Source organism: Scheffersomyces amazonensis, assembly GCF_036850825.1.
Source record: "Scheffersomyces amazonensis strain UFMG-HMD-26.3 chromosome Unknown RJT21scaffold_1, whole genome shotgun sequence".
Taxonomy (NCBI): domain Eukaryota; kingdom Fungi; phylum Ascomycota; class Pichiomycetes; order Serinales; family Debaryomycetaceae; genus Scheffersomyces; species Scheffersomyces amazonensis.
Genome location: NW_027042741.1, coordinates 2,041,171 through 2,056,429, shown reverse-complemented (window position 1 = coordinate 2,056,429; position 15,259 = coordinate 2,041,171). Strand labels below are relative to the sequence as shown.

The 15,259-nt window shown below is 33.1% G+C and overlaps 6 protein-coding genes across 6 annotated transcripts; 4 read left to right on the top strand and 2 right to left on the bottom strand. All coding sequences in view use genetic code 12, as the record gives it.

Annotated features, from left to right (window-relative positions):
• Positions 1–1,381: 1,381 nt before the first annotated feature.
• Positions 1,382–2,926, top strand: RJT21DRAFT_111689 (uncharacterized protein; the record flags this gene model as incomplete). Its single annotated transcript, XM_064880019.1, has 1 exon — positions 1,382–2,926. One exon carries the CDS (start codon positions 1,382–1,384, stop codon positions 2,924–2,926), a length of 1,545 nt encoding a protein of 514 aa, XP_064741309.1.
• Positions 2,927–5,827: 2,901 nt separating this feature from the next.
• Positions 5,828–6,224, top strand: RJT21DRAFT_117624 (uncharacterized protein). Its single transcript, XM_064880769.1, has one exon. The coding sequence runs from the start codon at positions 5,890–5,892 to the stop codon at positions 6,070–6,072; it is 183 nt and encodes a 60-aa protein (XP_064741308.1). The 5' UTR covers positions 5,828–5,889; the 3' UTR covers positions 6,073–6,224.
• RJT21DRAFT_117623 (uncharacterized protein) lies at positions 6,225–8,306 on the bottom strand. The gene has a single exon (XM_064880768.1). The coding sequence runs from the start codon at positions 7,996–7,998 to the stop codon at positions 6,253–6,255; it is 1,746 nt and encodes a 581-aa protein (XP_064741307.1). The 5' UTR covers positions 7,999–8,306; the 3' UTR covers positions 6,225–6,252.
• Positions 8,307–8,367: 61 nt separating this feature from the next.
• Positions 8,368–10,557, top strand: RJT21DRAFT_117621 (uncharacterized protein; the record flags this gene model as incomplete). Its single annotated transcript, XM_064880767.1, has 1 exon — positions 8,368–10,557. A coding segment is annotated over exon 1 (1,928 nt), but the record flags the coding sequence as incomplete, so codon positions are not given.
• Positions 10,558–13,648, top strand: MSH3 (mismatch repair protein). The gene has a single exon (XM_064880766.1). The coding sequence runs from the start codon at positions 10,599–10,601 to the stop codon at positions 13,599–13,601; it is 3,003 nt and encodes a 1,000-aa protein (XP_064741305.1). The 5' UTR covers positions 10,558–10,598; the 3' UTR covers positions 13,602–13,648.
• A 15-nt stretch (positions 13,649–13,663) lies between these two features.
• Positions 13,664–14,959, bottom strand: RJT21DRAFT_81033 (uncharacterized protein; the record flags this gene model as incomplete). Its single annotated transcript, XM_064885273.1, has 2 exons — positions 13,664–14,019; positions 14,071–14,959. 2 exons carry the CDS (start codon positions 14,957–14,959, stop codon positions 13,664–13,666), a joined length of 1,245 nt encoding a protein of 414 aa, XP_064741304.1.
• Between the last annotated feature and the right edge of the window lie 300 nt (positions 14,960–15,259).

The window sequence follows — 15,259 nt, the reverse complement described above, 5'->3', positions numbered from 1 at the left end:
AATTGGAAATATATATATATAATTATATTTTTATTACGAATTTGATTACTTTGTCTCTAGTGGATGTTGTTGAATCCAACAAATCCCAATCGACTTGAATATTGTTTTACTGTTCTGTTTTTTTTATTTTTATTCATATAGTGATCTACGATTTTAACAAAAAAAAAAAGAGAATCCAGAAAAAAAAGTCGTTATATTGCATTTTGTTGTTTTGGTTTGAGGTGTCTTCGAATAAAATATACATACGTAAATATAAATTGAATCAGATTTCCAGAATTTAGTTGGTCGAACATATTTACTCCATAAACTTGTCCAGTTCATTCATTATCCATCTATTTCTTTTACTACATTGTCAATTCATCCTTTAGACTTTGTTTTCCCTTTTCGGAGCTGTCATTTTCACCCCCTCTAAAAAAAGATTTATTTTTCACTGGTTGAGATTATAAAGGAAGAAAAAATAAAACTACCCAATTAATACGGCAATTAACCTAGTCAGAAAATATTTATTTTTATTCCTGTATCACCAATTTCTGTTCAGACAACAACGATATAACTATTTCAAGGGCTTCAAGAATTATATCAATCACATTGGACTCTGAATAATTATCATATCAGGTAGGCTGAGTTCAATTATATTGCTTCGTTTGTTTTTTTTTTAAAAAAAAAATCATTTAATTGTTTATTAGTCTGGTCCGTGTCGATTTCATCTCCACTAAATATAACTATTAACAAATATCAAATTGACTTTAAAATTTAAACTAACTATATTCATTATACCCTCATACATAGCAACATTTACGTGAAGGAATAGTCTGCTACCATCGTTCATTGCAACATTTAGCCAAATTTAGAATTTAGGGGAAGCACCATCAGATAAAAAAAAGATTTTCTAATTACAACCCACAATAAAACAACAAAAAATTAGAAAAAGGTCAATTGCCCTTGACACTAAAGATATATTTGTAATTACATGGTTAGTATATCTCCCTGATCGTTGTTAATAGAAAACCTTTCATTAATTTTTTTAACTTACAGCTAAAAGCATCGGTCCTTCTAAAAGTTGTGTTTCTTCTAAATTATTATTATCCTTTATTCCTTATTACCCTTTCCTTTTGTTAAAGTTAAGTACTTCATTTCTCTTTTACCTTATTGTTAATAATTTGCTATTATTTGACTGATAGAGATCACCTTTAATTAATAGTGAGTGATCACAACAAGATTTGGTTGAATTTAATTTTTTAAATCAATTTATATCTAAAGGGTATTATAGTTCCAATACTAATTCATTTTTAGTATTCTTTCTTACAAGTTTTATTCAAAGTTCTATAGACTACATTCCTTCACTAAAAAGAAATCTACAAATATGAAATGATAACTAATTATGTCCTTCATACCAAATTCGTCAAATGAAAGTTATTCCAACCAAACGAGTTCAAATCCTTCTGGTAATCAAGCGCAACAACAACAGCAGCATCTGCTGCCTATACAAAATCAATTACAACAGCAGCAATCTTCTCAACTCGATCAAACAACTACGAGAGTTCAAGATCCTTCTTCATATTATCAACTACAGCAACAACTATCTAATTATCAACAACAATCACATCATCATTCACCGGTACAGATACCGGTACTTCAACAACAGCAATTGTACCCGGATCCTTCATTTAATGCGAACCAAATTCAACGACCGCAGTTTCAACAACCAGCTCCACAACAACAAGATGGGCTCTCACAACCCCCTATTCCACAACAACCACTACATCATCACTCCTATTTTCAGCAAATTATTCAGCCCGAAGTTTCTAACTATTCACATGCTCAACCCATAGTTCAATCTCAAAGCCTATCGAGTTTGGGTATTCAGACATCACAGCAACTGCATAATGCCATTCAGGATTCTATTAATTATCAAGGTTCACCTCAAAGAAATCTACCAAGTCATTCTCATTTACAATCTCACCAAATACAACTGCAACAACCGTTACACCCACAGCCTGTTCCTATGTCTGGTTTAAGCGGAATTCCGTCTTCACTTCAATCAATTTCTAATAATACTAGCAGTGTCGGGGCTACACAACCATCAATAATCACTTATATTCAGGGTAGTGCGTATCCTTCTCAGTCACAAAATTCAAGCGCATTCCAAAATAATACCCCTAGTTCTGAAATATTAGGCGGCGCACCTGGGGCTGTATCAACGCCTACTTCCAATCCTGGTAGCTCGGGAGCTGCCAATATGAATACCAACCCTTCAGATCCTTATGGTTACCTAAATTCATCTATTCCTCCTATGGTAGGCAATCCTAATCCATATAATAATTATAATAATCAAGCTATGTATTATGGGGGGCTACAGATGCAACAACAGCCTCAAATATTTGATGTACAATCATCGCAAAACGTTTTGCAGCTGCAGCAAATATCATCAGTTGTTGGTGGAAGTGCGAATTCTGCTTCTCATATACCTAATTTTAATCCACTTGGACCCGGTAATAGGACTCATGCCCAACAACAATTTCAACAACCGATGGTAAATCCAATATATTCGACAATGCCACCACCTCCAATAAAGAAACCGAGAAAAAGGAGGCACACTGCTACTGTTCATGATATGACTCCGGAAACTGCAGAAAGAAATAGATGCCGAATATGTAACAAACAATTTAAGCGTCCATCAAGTTTACAAACTCATTATTATAGCCATACAGGTGAAAAGATATTTAAATGTCCTTGGCCTGATTGCGGTAAATTGTTCAGTGTAAAATCAAATATGACAAGGCATTATCGATTGCATGAGAGAGATGCTAATAAAGATCTAGGGCCTCATAGAGATGATCAACAAGATGGATTCAATCCTTCATCAAGTTCCCTTGGCAGCAGTTCTACAACTACTAATAGCGGTATCGGAGATACTGCCAATTAATTAACGATTCATGTTACCTAATTATATTGTTGAAATAAGCGATGTCTATCCATTATAAGCAGATAATGAGCCATTTCATTCATTCCAATGTATTACTTCACCAGTATATTTAAAATTCCCAAAAATTAATAACTTCCTATTGTATTATTAGCTACTTAATTTTTAATTTATGTCTTACGATTATAGAATTTTACTGATTACGAAACAAACGCTTCAAGTTAATGAACTTGGTTATTTCTATTATTGAAGTCAAACTTTCCCTTTAATAAAATTCCACAAAAATATCAAAGACAAACGTTGTTGAAAGTTAAATTGAAAGACAATTTATACTGGAGACTATTTTGCAAACAGTCCAAATAATCAATTAACGAAGCTGGTCAATTGTTAGTTGATTATCTTGGATTGTGTATATATTTATTAAATTTGTACAATATTAATTTCTAACTTTTCTAATGACTTAAACTATAATGACTACCTTATTTACTATAAGAATCAATTGGGCGAGAGCTTAACGGAAGCAATTTTCGACCCAAAGTTTGAGAAATTTGAAATTACCCTTCATAAGTCAATAGATATATAGCAATCGATCTCCAAAAAAAAAAATAAGTATTAAAGTGTATTCGTAAATTAACACTTCAGTGGGATTTACTATAAGTGAACGACATTTTGATCGATTCACAGCCAGTTCTGGCCCATTTCTACCGCTCAAAAAAGTATTATTGGATTTGTACACCTTTACATGTGACATTTATTGCTTTAAAAATGTAGATCATAAAAGATATTGTTAATTAAATAAACATATACGCCTGTTACTTGCTTTGTACTATTCCTTGTCCTTTAATTTTATTATTAATCTCTAGTTTCACCAAAAGATTGGCGATATTAAAATTGTTGTGATTTTTTCTCTTTTTTGCATTAACTGATATATGCAGGAATTTCCTGTTTTGAAAGGATTTACCGTCTTTTCACAATTGATATTAGGACTGATAACTAACGTCGATCAGAATTTCTAAGGAGCCAATGGTGGTTGGATGGTAAATTTTTATTTGCTAAATACTTCTTTGTTTGGATTTACCTAGTTAAAAATAAAATTCTTGGGGTTATCGTAATTGAAGTAAGTCAATTACTAGCGATCACTAGAAAATATAATTAGAAAGAACATTTTTACTACTGTCCTTGGACGGAATTCCATGGTAATCAAGTTCCTAACAAATGATGAGCTTCATATTCAACCTGATTGTGCAAATGAATAAGGCAAAGTGTTTTTATTCAAAAACTATTTATTGATGTAATATTAACAGCTTTTGCCGCTAGAAATTCTTAGGAGGTGACAAATTAATGGGTAAAAGTTGGTCGACAACAACATTTTATAGTTACTTGATTACCACATTAATTTTATTTTGTTAAATAAGCTGAAGGTGATGCTATAGAATCCTGAAATCAACGAAATACATTTAAAGTTGGAATTTGATTGTGCTAAATCGTATTTTAAAATCATCAAGAAACGCTACAAAGACAAGTTTCGGAACTATCTCTTTGACATACGAACATTTAAATTCATACAATTCTATCCAACTTAAATAAAACAGATCAAATAGTATTGAACTTTTTATGTTACCTATTCAGAAATCTAATTGTTTACAGTTCAAATTATTGCCAACGGTTTCATATTGGTCCACCTGTGAAGCATCCGAACGATATAATTCTGTCAATTCTAATTTTGAAGTATTTTACTGTCAAAATTTCTTCCAATAATTGCAATCCTGACTATAAAGAAATACGGATAGTCCTGATGCTTAATTGGAGAATTTGTGGGTCAAATATTTAAATCTGTTATCTACGATTGGCAGCACTCATTCATCAATAAGGCGTATACATAGAACTGTTTACCAAAAAGAACCATTGACAGAAGAATGTTTTTGTAATGATTATTTACATGATATTGAACAACTTAATGCTGTTGGGAATAAATTTTTCAAAGGTTCATAATTAGTTACAAGCGTCTGCCTGTCACAACCCCCTAAGGATAAGAGCGAATCTTCCATAATGCTATAAAAGGTTTTGCTAGATTTTACTACTATCAAAGAAAAAAAAGGACATACCAAGTGCTTCCCACCATCCTTTAGTTGAATCTAATGGATTGATACCAAATAATGGTTTAAATTATTAATTTTTGATAGTTGCTGTCCCGTTAATTAATAAATCTCGTGAGATCAACGAATATTTTGCAGTTCTTCAGATCGCTTTCTTGCGAAACTAATTTACCATTACAAAAGACTAAGCTATGTTACCACAGAGAGTGCGTAATAAAGGTCATTATAGTATTAGAAGAATAATTCCAAGTTTGAGAGTATAATGGCTTTGGTATATGATGAATTTACGTCGTGTGTACTACAGCGTGAGGAATAAAGGGATTTTTTTTTATAAAAAATAAGTTCAATATGGTAATGAATTGCTATTCTGCACAAGAGTAACAATCACATCCTTGTTTTTTGGAAAAGGATCAAAATATAGTTTTCTGAGATAAAAGCAATACATTTTGCATTCTAGAAGGATTGCATTGATTAGTCAAATGACTGAATGCGCAACTTGTGCATTTGTATTTTTGCATTACTTTCAAAGAAGTGAAAACAAGATAATTTTTCAGATATATATATATGACATATATGAAAATAAGATTATATTTATTTTATTTATTTTATTTATTTTATTTATAATATACGTGACATGTACGAAATTTGGAGTAATTGTTTTAGGATTGCAAAATTGGGCTCGTGATAACAAAATATATTATTTTTCGCTGAGTAAGGGTAAACAAATGCACGTGAGTCAGCACGTGACAATTTTGCGCGTGACCATCTACCAACCAAAAGTGATTAATTCAACATTATAAATTTTTCCCTAATAAAACCCATCAAAACTATCAGGAAGCTAAACTTATCCATATTACATACTTAAACAATATGGCTGGTCATCATATAGCCAAATACATTCGTCACGCTCCAGTTGCCAAGCCCCATGTTGACTTTAAAGTCAAGTGGGCTTCTAAATTTTTAGGTGCTACTATGTGGTTCTACATTTTCTACAGAATTAAGGAAGATGGTCCAGTTATCTTTGGACAAAAGTTACCATTCGAACATCATTAGTTTTTATACTTCCAATGCATTCATATCATTTCTTCATGTATAATAGATTTCAGTTTTATACGCCATATTTCATTTCCTGACAGTTATATATATATTATATTAAGTTATACTATTAATAAATCATTACATTTTATTTATTACTATTAAAAACATGGACTGTACTGTAATTGAGGTTCTATACTATGGTTTACCTCTACCTCTGAATTTCGATCCTCGATATGATCCTCTATTACCTCCCCTAGATCCACTACCATTGCCTCTACTATTACCAAACCCTCCTCCGCGACTATTACCTCTACCTCCCCGCAATGATGGACCTGGCCCTCGATAATATCGACTGGTAGAGTTTAAGAGATTTCTTGTTCGAGAAAATGCTTCATCATCAACAAGTTCATCATTAGATCCTCCACCATTATGATCGATATCTTCTTCATCAAGTTTCTTTCTACTGTAGTCATTAGAATAATCAAATTCGTAAGATTCTTCACCTGCAATTAAATCTTCACTAATTCCTATGATTTCAGCATGCTCATTCTGAGTCTTGAAATTAAAGTTAAATCCTTGACTACTACAATAGTCCAACTTAAAATCTCCTAATGAATCTAACTTAAATATCATATAATTATATTCATTATCCGAATTTACTGTTCTTGGAGTTGATACATGATCACATAAATTAAAATGCCATAAATTATAATATGCCTGGAAATAATAATCATTAATCTTCTTAAGAATCTTCTTACTTGAATAAGAATCATCATTTTCAATATCAATTGAAGAATTCAAACTTAATGGTACAATCTTATCAATTGAATCATTAATTGATATGGGGATTTTATCAAATAAACTTAATCCCAATTCTATAAGACTTCTAATTCTATCATTAGATCCTCCATTATCTTCTTGTAAAAGTTCGGCTATTTCATCTCTAATAATTAACCATAATTCTCCTAAGATCATTCTTAATCGAGAAAATTTTGAACGATAATTCTCTATATATCCAGCTGATCCACCTAAACTATCAACAAAACTCATTCCATTACCCATAACAGGATATCTAAAATGTAATCCTTGTGAGATGGTGAAATCAGCATTAGTTATAATTGCTAAATGTTCTAATAATGGATTCTTAACCACAGGTGCATGACTTATAAATATATTTATGGTATTATCATTAACTTTACTATATTGATCAATTGATGTACTTTTCATAACATTCAAGTATAATTCGGCTACTTGAATTAAACTAATCCATAATTCACCTACTTTACCACTAATAGATGAATAATTAATATTACCATTATCAAATAAACTGTGAATCTTTAAAGTTCCTCCAATACCATATAATTTTATATTAGGTTGATTAGGTAATGGAGTTTGAACTTCATAATTATGCAAATGATCGATTAAATACAAATTGGGGATCTTATACTCCTGAGTATGGAATTTATTAATGATTTTAGGATCATCTAAGGGTCCAAAGATCGTATATACTGGACATGGAAATTTGAATTCTCCAGTTAAATATAATGGTAATTGACTAATTAAACTATTAGACTCTAATAATTTGGCTCGATATTGTTGGAAATCATCACCATGACTTGATGATGAAAATGTTGATGATCCATTAGTACTACTGGATGGTATGGTATTATGATTGGTGGAGTTCGATATTAAACTCAAATCATTCAAGGCCTCCACGAGATCAGGACTTAATACATCCAGAAATGCTACGATTTGTTTAAGATAATTAAGATCTTTATAGTCATCAATAGTTCCCGAATCCCAGAGTCCAAAGTTCCCACTATGAATAATAATATCAATGGGTTTCCCCCTTTCGAGTTCTCGATTATATAACTCAGTTATGGCATGGAAATTACCCTGCACATCCGAGATAGTTAAGATCCGAAGCGAATCCGATGTCATAATCCTTATATGATAAGATGTATCTACCCCGTAAATCTCAGATCTATGCGTCCACTATCTCTACCCCCCTTTTATCTATTAGTGGCACAATAATTCTTACTCTACTGAAAAACTTTCAGTGTACCCGCTAATGCTAATGCTATGTGTGCAACTATATAGATCTCCCAGATCTCACTAATTGTTAAGTACTGATAATCGGACTTGTACCACTAAACTTTAAACGTCAAATATGTCACCTACAGATTTAACCTTAGCTCATTCTCGCAGTTTGCTAATTAGTCCCAATCGGGAAACATCACCCATTTCAGGTACGCTCGCCCACAATTATAGCGAAAAAACAAAACCCACCGCAAAAAACTGACCCTACTGACGCTTAATACAGCAAATTTCAGGTAGTGTTTAGTAATATTACAGCAATAGGATTAAGTAAAAAGTTAGTCTAAACCACTGAGAAAGTGGTAATAGTAATTATTTACCAATTGCCAACAATTTTAGCCTGTTAGAAATCCATTGTAGTGATAATAGTCATATGTTGGAACCCCTGGATAGAATCAGGAACGCGGTGATGGAGGGGAACCTCTTGATTGCCAGACGGTTAATCACTAGATTCCCTGACTTATGGTTGAATTCTGATCCTAATCATAATGGTTGGTCCAATCTTCATTATGCATCCTATTATGGTCATTATCTAATATGTTTCCATTTAATATCTTACATTAATAATAATTTGGAAGGTCTCACCCGACAATATAATGTATTGGACTTATTAAGCTTTGATGGCTTATCGGTGTTACATACTTGCATTTTAAACAAACATTATCAAACCTTACATTACTTGTTACAGGAATTCCCTGGTAGATTATGGTTGAATCACCCTGGTGGTGAATTCAAACGAACTCCACTTCAATATAGTTGTGTAGAAGGATGGGAAGAAGGAGTTAAATTATTACTTGAATTCGGAGCTGACTGGGAAATCCAAGACTCCGAAGGAAACACTTGTTTACATTTAGCATTCCAGTATGGTAATTATCAATGCATTGAATCATTATATCGTCATGTAATCCTGAGCTCAAAAGATAGGGAAAAGGCCATAGCCAAATTAAAGGAGTTTGAATTGATTCAAACCAATAAAGGTTGGATAGCAACGGAGTATACTACAAGTTCAGATTTCGTTACCAAATTCAAAGCCATGAAGAAAGAATTATTCACATTCAATTTTGATTTCCAAGAGTCTATATCCTTGACGGACATAAGCTCTTCTAATTCTTCTTCTATAAATCTAGGCTCAGCCAACCGTTCTCAATCATCATTATCAGAAAATAAAGTTCTAGCTAGTCCCATAGTACCCATGTCACAATCTCTGTTAAAGGACTATGCTGAAAATGCTGGAACTTCAGATATAAAGGCTCCAGGACGTGCCCATTCTCAGTCATTACCTGGTGTAACTAGTTTAACTGATATGACATCTACATCTACATCATCAGGCAAATCATACAAGGCTGGTTCTACAAGAACTAGATCAAATACATACAACTATAGACCTCCTAATCCCATCAATGCATCTCCACGAGCTCCCAATACTCCAATCACACAACAAGCATCGGCCACCAAACCTCCTTCATTAAAATCAATTACAATTTCACCATCTGTGAGGACTACAAACAATGACGATGGAGGCCCTCATTCACCCGTATCGATGGTTTCCAGCACATCTTCTATAAATGTTTCACCCGTACATATTCAAGGAACAGCCACGACGAATCACTCTCGTAAGAAGAGCCTATCATTCTCCAAGGGATCATATCAATTATCATCAGTAAGTACATCTATTGAAGAAAACAATCAATGGCCAGTAATTACTGCTAGCCCTACTAAAATTATTCCACAAGTAGTAAATATTCCACAAGTTGTAAATGTCCCACGAACTACATCAATCAAATCCAAATCAATATCGCCGGAGAAATCTTCACCCAGCAATAAAAGTGAGAGCATCAAAACTCGATCGAGAAGATCGTCATCTGCATCTATTGCTGCTAAGCTAGCATTCAACAACAGTAATATTAACAGTAATAATAGCAATAGCAATAACAATAGCAATTTCAATACCCCCACTCATCATGCCTATAACAGTAGTAATGGCTCAATAAATCTGGATATTCCACGTCGAGGACCCTCACTACAATCCCACTACAGCACATCCAGCGGGAATAGAACACCTCAACCACCACCAGTACCTTCTCGACAAGAAGAAAGTGTTGGTGGTGGTGGTGGACTACCATCCGCGTTACGCAAAACTAGATCGTCAGGTACGTTAACTAGTCAATCCTCCAGCTTTATGACCGACAGTTCACGCTCAGCATCATCCACCACAGTACTCCAGCATATTCAACAACCTAGTCCTTCATCAGAAAGTTTACGACTGACTAAAATTAATAGTATTAGTTTCAGTCGGGTTAGGTGATACGGTAGTGCGGCCTAGAAATATCTATGACGCGCTTTTTTGAAAAATTTATAGACAAAGTACATAATTTATATAGGGTATAATACTATACAAGGGCATTATTTAAGTATTGTAAGAAGAGTTGACAAGTGTTTACATAATGAGTTCGGTAAGGCTGAAACAGCATGCTATCAGTCATTTTTTTCAGACTAAAAAAGCCCGCTCTGAAGCTCCAGTAACCACCCATACCACAGCAACTAATGGACCCATAGTTAAGAATGCCAGTATCTCTAAATTTTCCTTTAACAGGGACAATGATAAGTCAGTTGGTATACGAGATAGTGTGAAGAAAACAGACAGGACTGGAAGTGTCAAACGGAAACTGCCTATAAAGTCAGAGCCTGTAGTTAAGAAGAAACGTACAACCTTCACACCATTAGAGAAGCAAATCATAGAATTCAAACAGAGTCATAAGGACAAACTTTTACTATTTCAAGTAGGGTATAAATATAAGGCCTTTGGATCAGATGCAGCCAAAGTCTCCCAAATTTTGAATATCATGTATATCCAAGGAGGTGACGATGGATCTAAGGAAGAGTTTTCATATTGTTCATTTCCTGATAATAGACTTCATATCAATTTAAAGAGAATTTTAGAACATGGTCATAAAGTAGGAGTCATCAAACAAGTGGAATCAGCCATTGTGAAGTCAATTGAAAAGTCTAGCAAATCTGATTTAATGAAAAGAGAAGTTACAGGAGTGTATACTAAGGGAACATACATGGATGATGAAATAGTGGCTAGTGGAAGTAATTTTGGATTACTGGAACTGACCAATACAAATTATATTGTATGTATTAATGAAATGTCTCATAATGAGTATGCGTTAGTGGCGGTTCAACCCTTAACAGGTGAGATTATCTATGATCAATTTAAGGATATCTTAACCCGTGAACAGCTTGAGACTAGACTAACATATTTGAATCCTATTGAGATAATAGTCATAAATTATACTGATGATATATCTACCGATACTAAGAAAGTATTAAACATTATAAATAATGATATAGCCATAACTCATAAGCCTTCTAAACAAGATCTGGATATAGTAGAAAGCTTATATGAATGCTTTGAATTGTTAGAACAGGGTAAGCATCAAGAATTAAGTGACTTTTATACAGTGACATTCTCTAATTCCATTCAAAATTGCTTTTATGAATTAATTGTCTACTTGTCGGAATTCAAATTAACATCCATCTTTACTATTCCTACGAATATATCGACATTTTCTGATTCTCATAGATATATGGTATTACCAGCCAATACTATAGAAACCTTACAAATATTTAAGAATACTGATGAAGTAACTGGAAATCATGGTACTTTGATATGGTTATTAGATCATACACGTACCAAATTCGGAAGCCGAATGCTTAGACAATGGATATCTAGACCTTTAGTAGAACCTCATAAAATCAGAGAACGTCTGCATTCTATTGAGGATTTAAGAGGCGAGTTCTCCCATGTGATAGATGCATTAAAGAATCAATTGGATAAACTCGGTAAAACTGTAGATCTTGAACATTTACTAATGAAAGTTCATTATTCATGTTCAAGTGGGATTAATAAGATTACTCGTCGAGAGTTGTACCAAATGTTGAATTGTTTCCATGATGTGTTAAACATAGTGAATCAGTTTGACAGATCGATTGAAGATATTAATAAGAAATTCAAATCGAAATTGCTATTGACAATAATTAATGACTTGCAGGCAATGTCCAAGGAAAGTACTGTAGAAGATCTATTGAAATTGATAAATACGTCTTATCTTATGAATGAGTCTAAAGATATTAATGAACAAAAGAAACAATTCTTCAATCCTAACTATTCACCCTGGAACGGAATAGAAGAAGAATTAAATGAAATAAAGCAAGTTGAAGAACTTTTGGGTCAAGAATTGATAAGAATTCAAAAACTTCTTAAACGACCTCAATTACAGTATATAACAAAGAACAATGAACCTTATCTAATTGAAGTTAGGAACGGTAAGCAGGTAGATGAGTTACCTGCATCTTTTCTTAGAGTCAATGGAACCACTACAGTTTCAAGATTCAGAACTGAAGAGACTCAAAGATTGCTTAAATTGTTGGAATATCATCAGGAGTTACATTTGAATAAGTGTGACGAAGCCTTTAATGACTTTTTAAGTATGATTGATAAAGAGTACGTCTTTTTCAGGAGGATAGTCAATCATTTATCAACATTTGATTGTTTGCTATCGCTCACAGCTGCCAGTCTTTTGAATTCAAATTATTGTCAACCAGAATTAGTCGATGAACAAGTGATTGAAGTTAAGAAGGGGAGAAATCCAATTATTGAAAATTTACCTCATATTACCAACTTTGTAGCTAATGATATTAATATTAGTTATAATAAGGATAGAGCTCTAATTATTACTGGTCCAAATATGGGTGGGAAAAGTTCTTATGTCAATCAGGTTGCTCTTTTGGTGATTATGGCCCAGATTGGTTGTTATATACCTTGTGATTTCGCTAGAATAGGAGTGTTTGATTCCATATTTATTAGAATGGGAGCTCACGATAATATCTTACGAGGGAACTCCACATTCAAAACAGAAATGTTGGAATGTAGTACTATATTAAATGAATTAACTTCAAGATCTTTAGTTATTCTTGATGAAATCGGACGAGGAACAGGTACGATTGATGGGATTGCCTTGGCGTATTCCATATTAAATTATTTGGTCGAATGTAAACAGAAACCTTTAGTATTATTCATTACTCATTTCCCCAGTCTTCATGTTCTAGAGGATAAACATCCTGAAGTCAAGAATTATCATATGGGATTTAAAGAGGTTCATAAAGATATAGAAGGAGAATTCCCAGAGATCATATTCTTATATAACTTGGTCCAAGGAGTCGTCAATAATCTGTATGGATTGAATGTTGCCAAGCTTGCTGGTTTACCGACTGATCTTATATCCAATGCTTACAAGATAAGTGAGCAACTAAAAAATCGAGTTGAAGTGGAGAGTATGGAAAAGTTTGCAACCCAATTTATTCGCATTTTGCAGCAATTACAAGATGAAAGTTCCAAACAGAATATACTTGAACAGCTTGAACACTTATTTACATATTTATAGGGTTTCCAAACACACACACACACACACAATATATATATATTTAAATATCTAACATCTAGTCTCTATAACAAATTAAAGTAGTTTATTGCCTCTTTATTAAATCTATCGGGATTATCCAAATAGATATGATGTCCAGCATTATCAATGATTTTGAATTCAGCAATTTGGGGATCTATAGATTTTAACTTATCAGCAATGTATTTTCCCCCTTTCAGATTCATCCAATCTTTATCTCCATAAAGCCAAAGAGTCTTGACTTTATTTTTGGTTAAGTAATCTACAAATCCTCGATCTCCTAATGGCAATTTTGCCAATACTTCACAACTAATAAATTTAGTGATGGCTAATTCTCCAGATCCAGTATATTGATTAAAAATTGAATATGAGTAATTATGAAGTTTTAAGATTAATTCAGCATCTATGGGTTGTTCTTCATCTTCGTCAAGTTCAATAATATCTTTGTTATTACTCTTAAGATTCCTAAATCTTCGGAATGACCAATAAGATAAGATTTTTGAATAGAAAGGTCCAAAGTATTGTAATACCTGGAATGGAGAAACATGAAATCTCCATAATGTCCTTAACACTGAATTTTGAGGAAATTTAGGTCTTCCTAATTCATTCCATAACTCTTCAATTGCAGAATTACTATGGAAAACATCTAATTCCTGAAATGGATCACCAGCAGCTTCATGAGTATTAAATTCATATTTCTTATCACTAATTAAACTATTGGAACTCGATTCTGTCCCCATGGGACTAACCACAATAAATTCCTCGACTATGTTATTGGTCAAACCATTATTATATTTCATAAGATAACAACTTGAAAGATATGCACCCATAGAATGACCAATAAGTTTAAAACTAGGAATATTTCTCTTAATACGCCAATTTTCTATTTGATCAATAAACCAATTTTCTACGTCAATAATTTGATTTATTTTAGCATGAGTTGTTGGTGGTTCATTAAGAAATTCAGTTGGGAATTGTGGCCGAGATGAGTTCCCAAATCCTGGTAAGTCAATAACATGAAGACGTACACCTGGTTTTGATTTTATTAGAGCTTCGACATTCTTAAGGAAATATCCCAATGCTGCCATAAACCCATGAATAATAACTATATGAGTTTCTGGTACTGATTTATCAGTATTATTCTCTAGATAAAGTTCATGAATGACAAAATTTCCATATAGTCTATTAGTATTAACAGTTGTATCAAGGAATTTGGCCACTATAGGATGAGAATTCCACTCCTGTTCACGATCTGAAGCAGATAAATTGGGATGAAGAACATAAACATCATTAGATAAAATAGCTCTGAATAATTCATACTCAATTATTCGATTCTTAAGCATAGCTGTTCTGATAGATTCATCTTGAGAAGTATAAGTAGAAGTAGAAATATCTTCAGATATACTAAGTCTTGTAGGATGTTTAGAAAGTTGTGAAGAACTTGCCCACCAATCTTTAATTGAAGCCGATACAGGTATGGATTTTACCGACAGGGCTTTGGTTGAAACGGTCGATTTTGTAGAATGAAGACTATGATTCAGACTGAGGGATGAGTAGGAGGAAGTCGATGTAGATCGATCCTTTCTTTCCATTAATGGAGCAGTAGACATTTTCGGATAAGCAGTTACTGAACACAATGATAC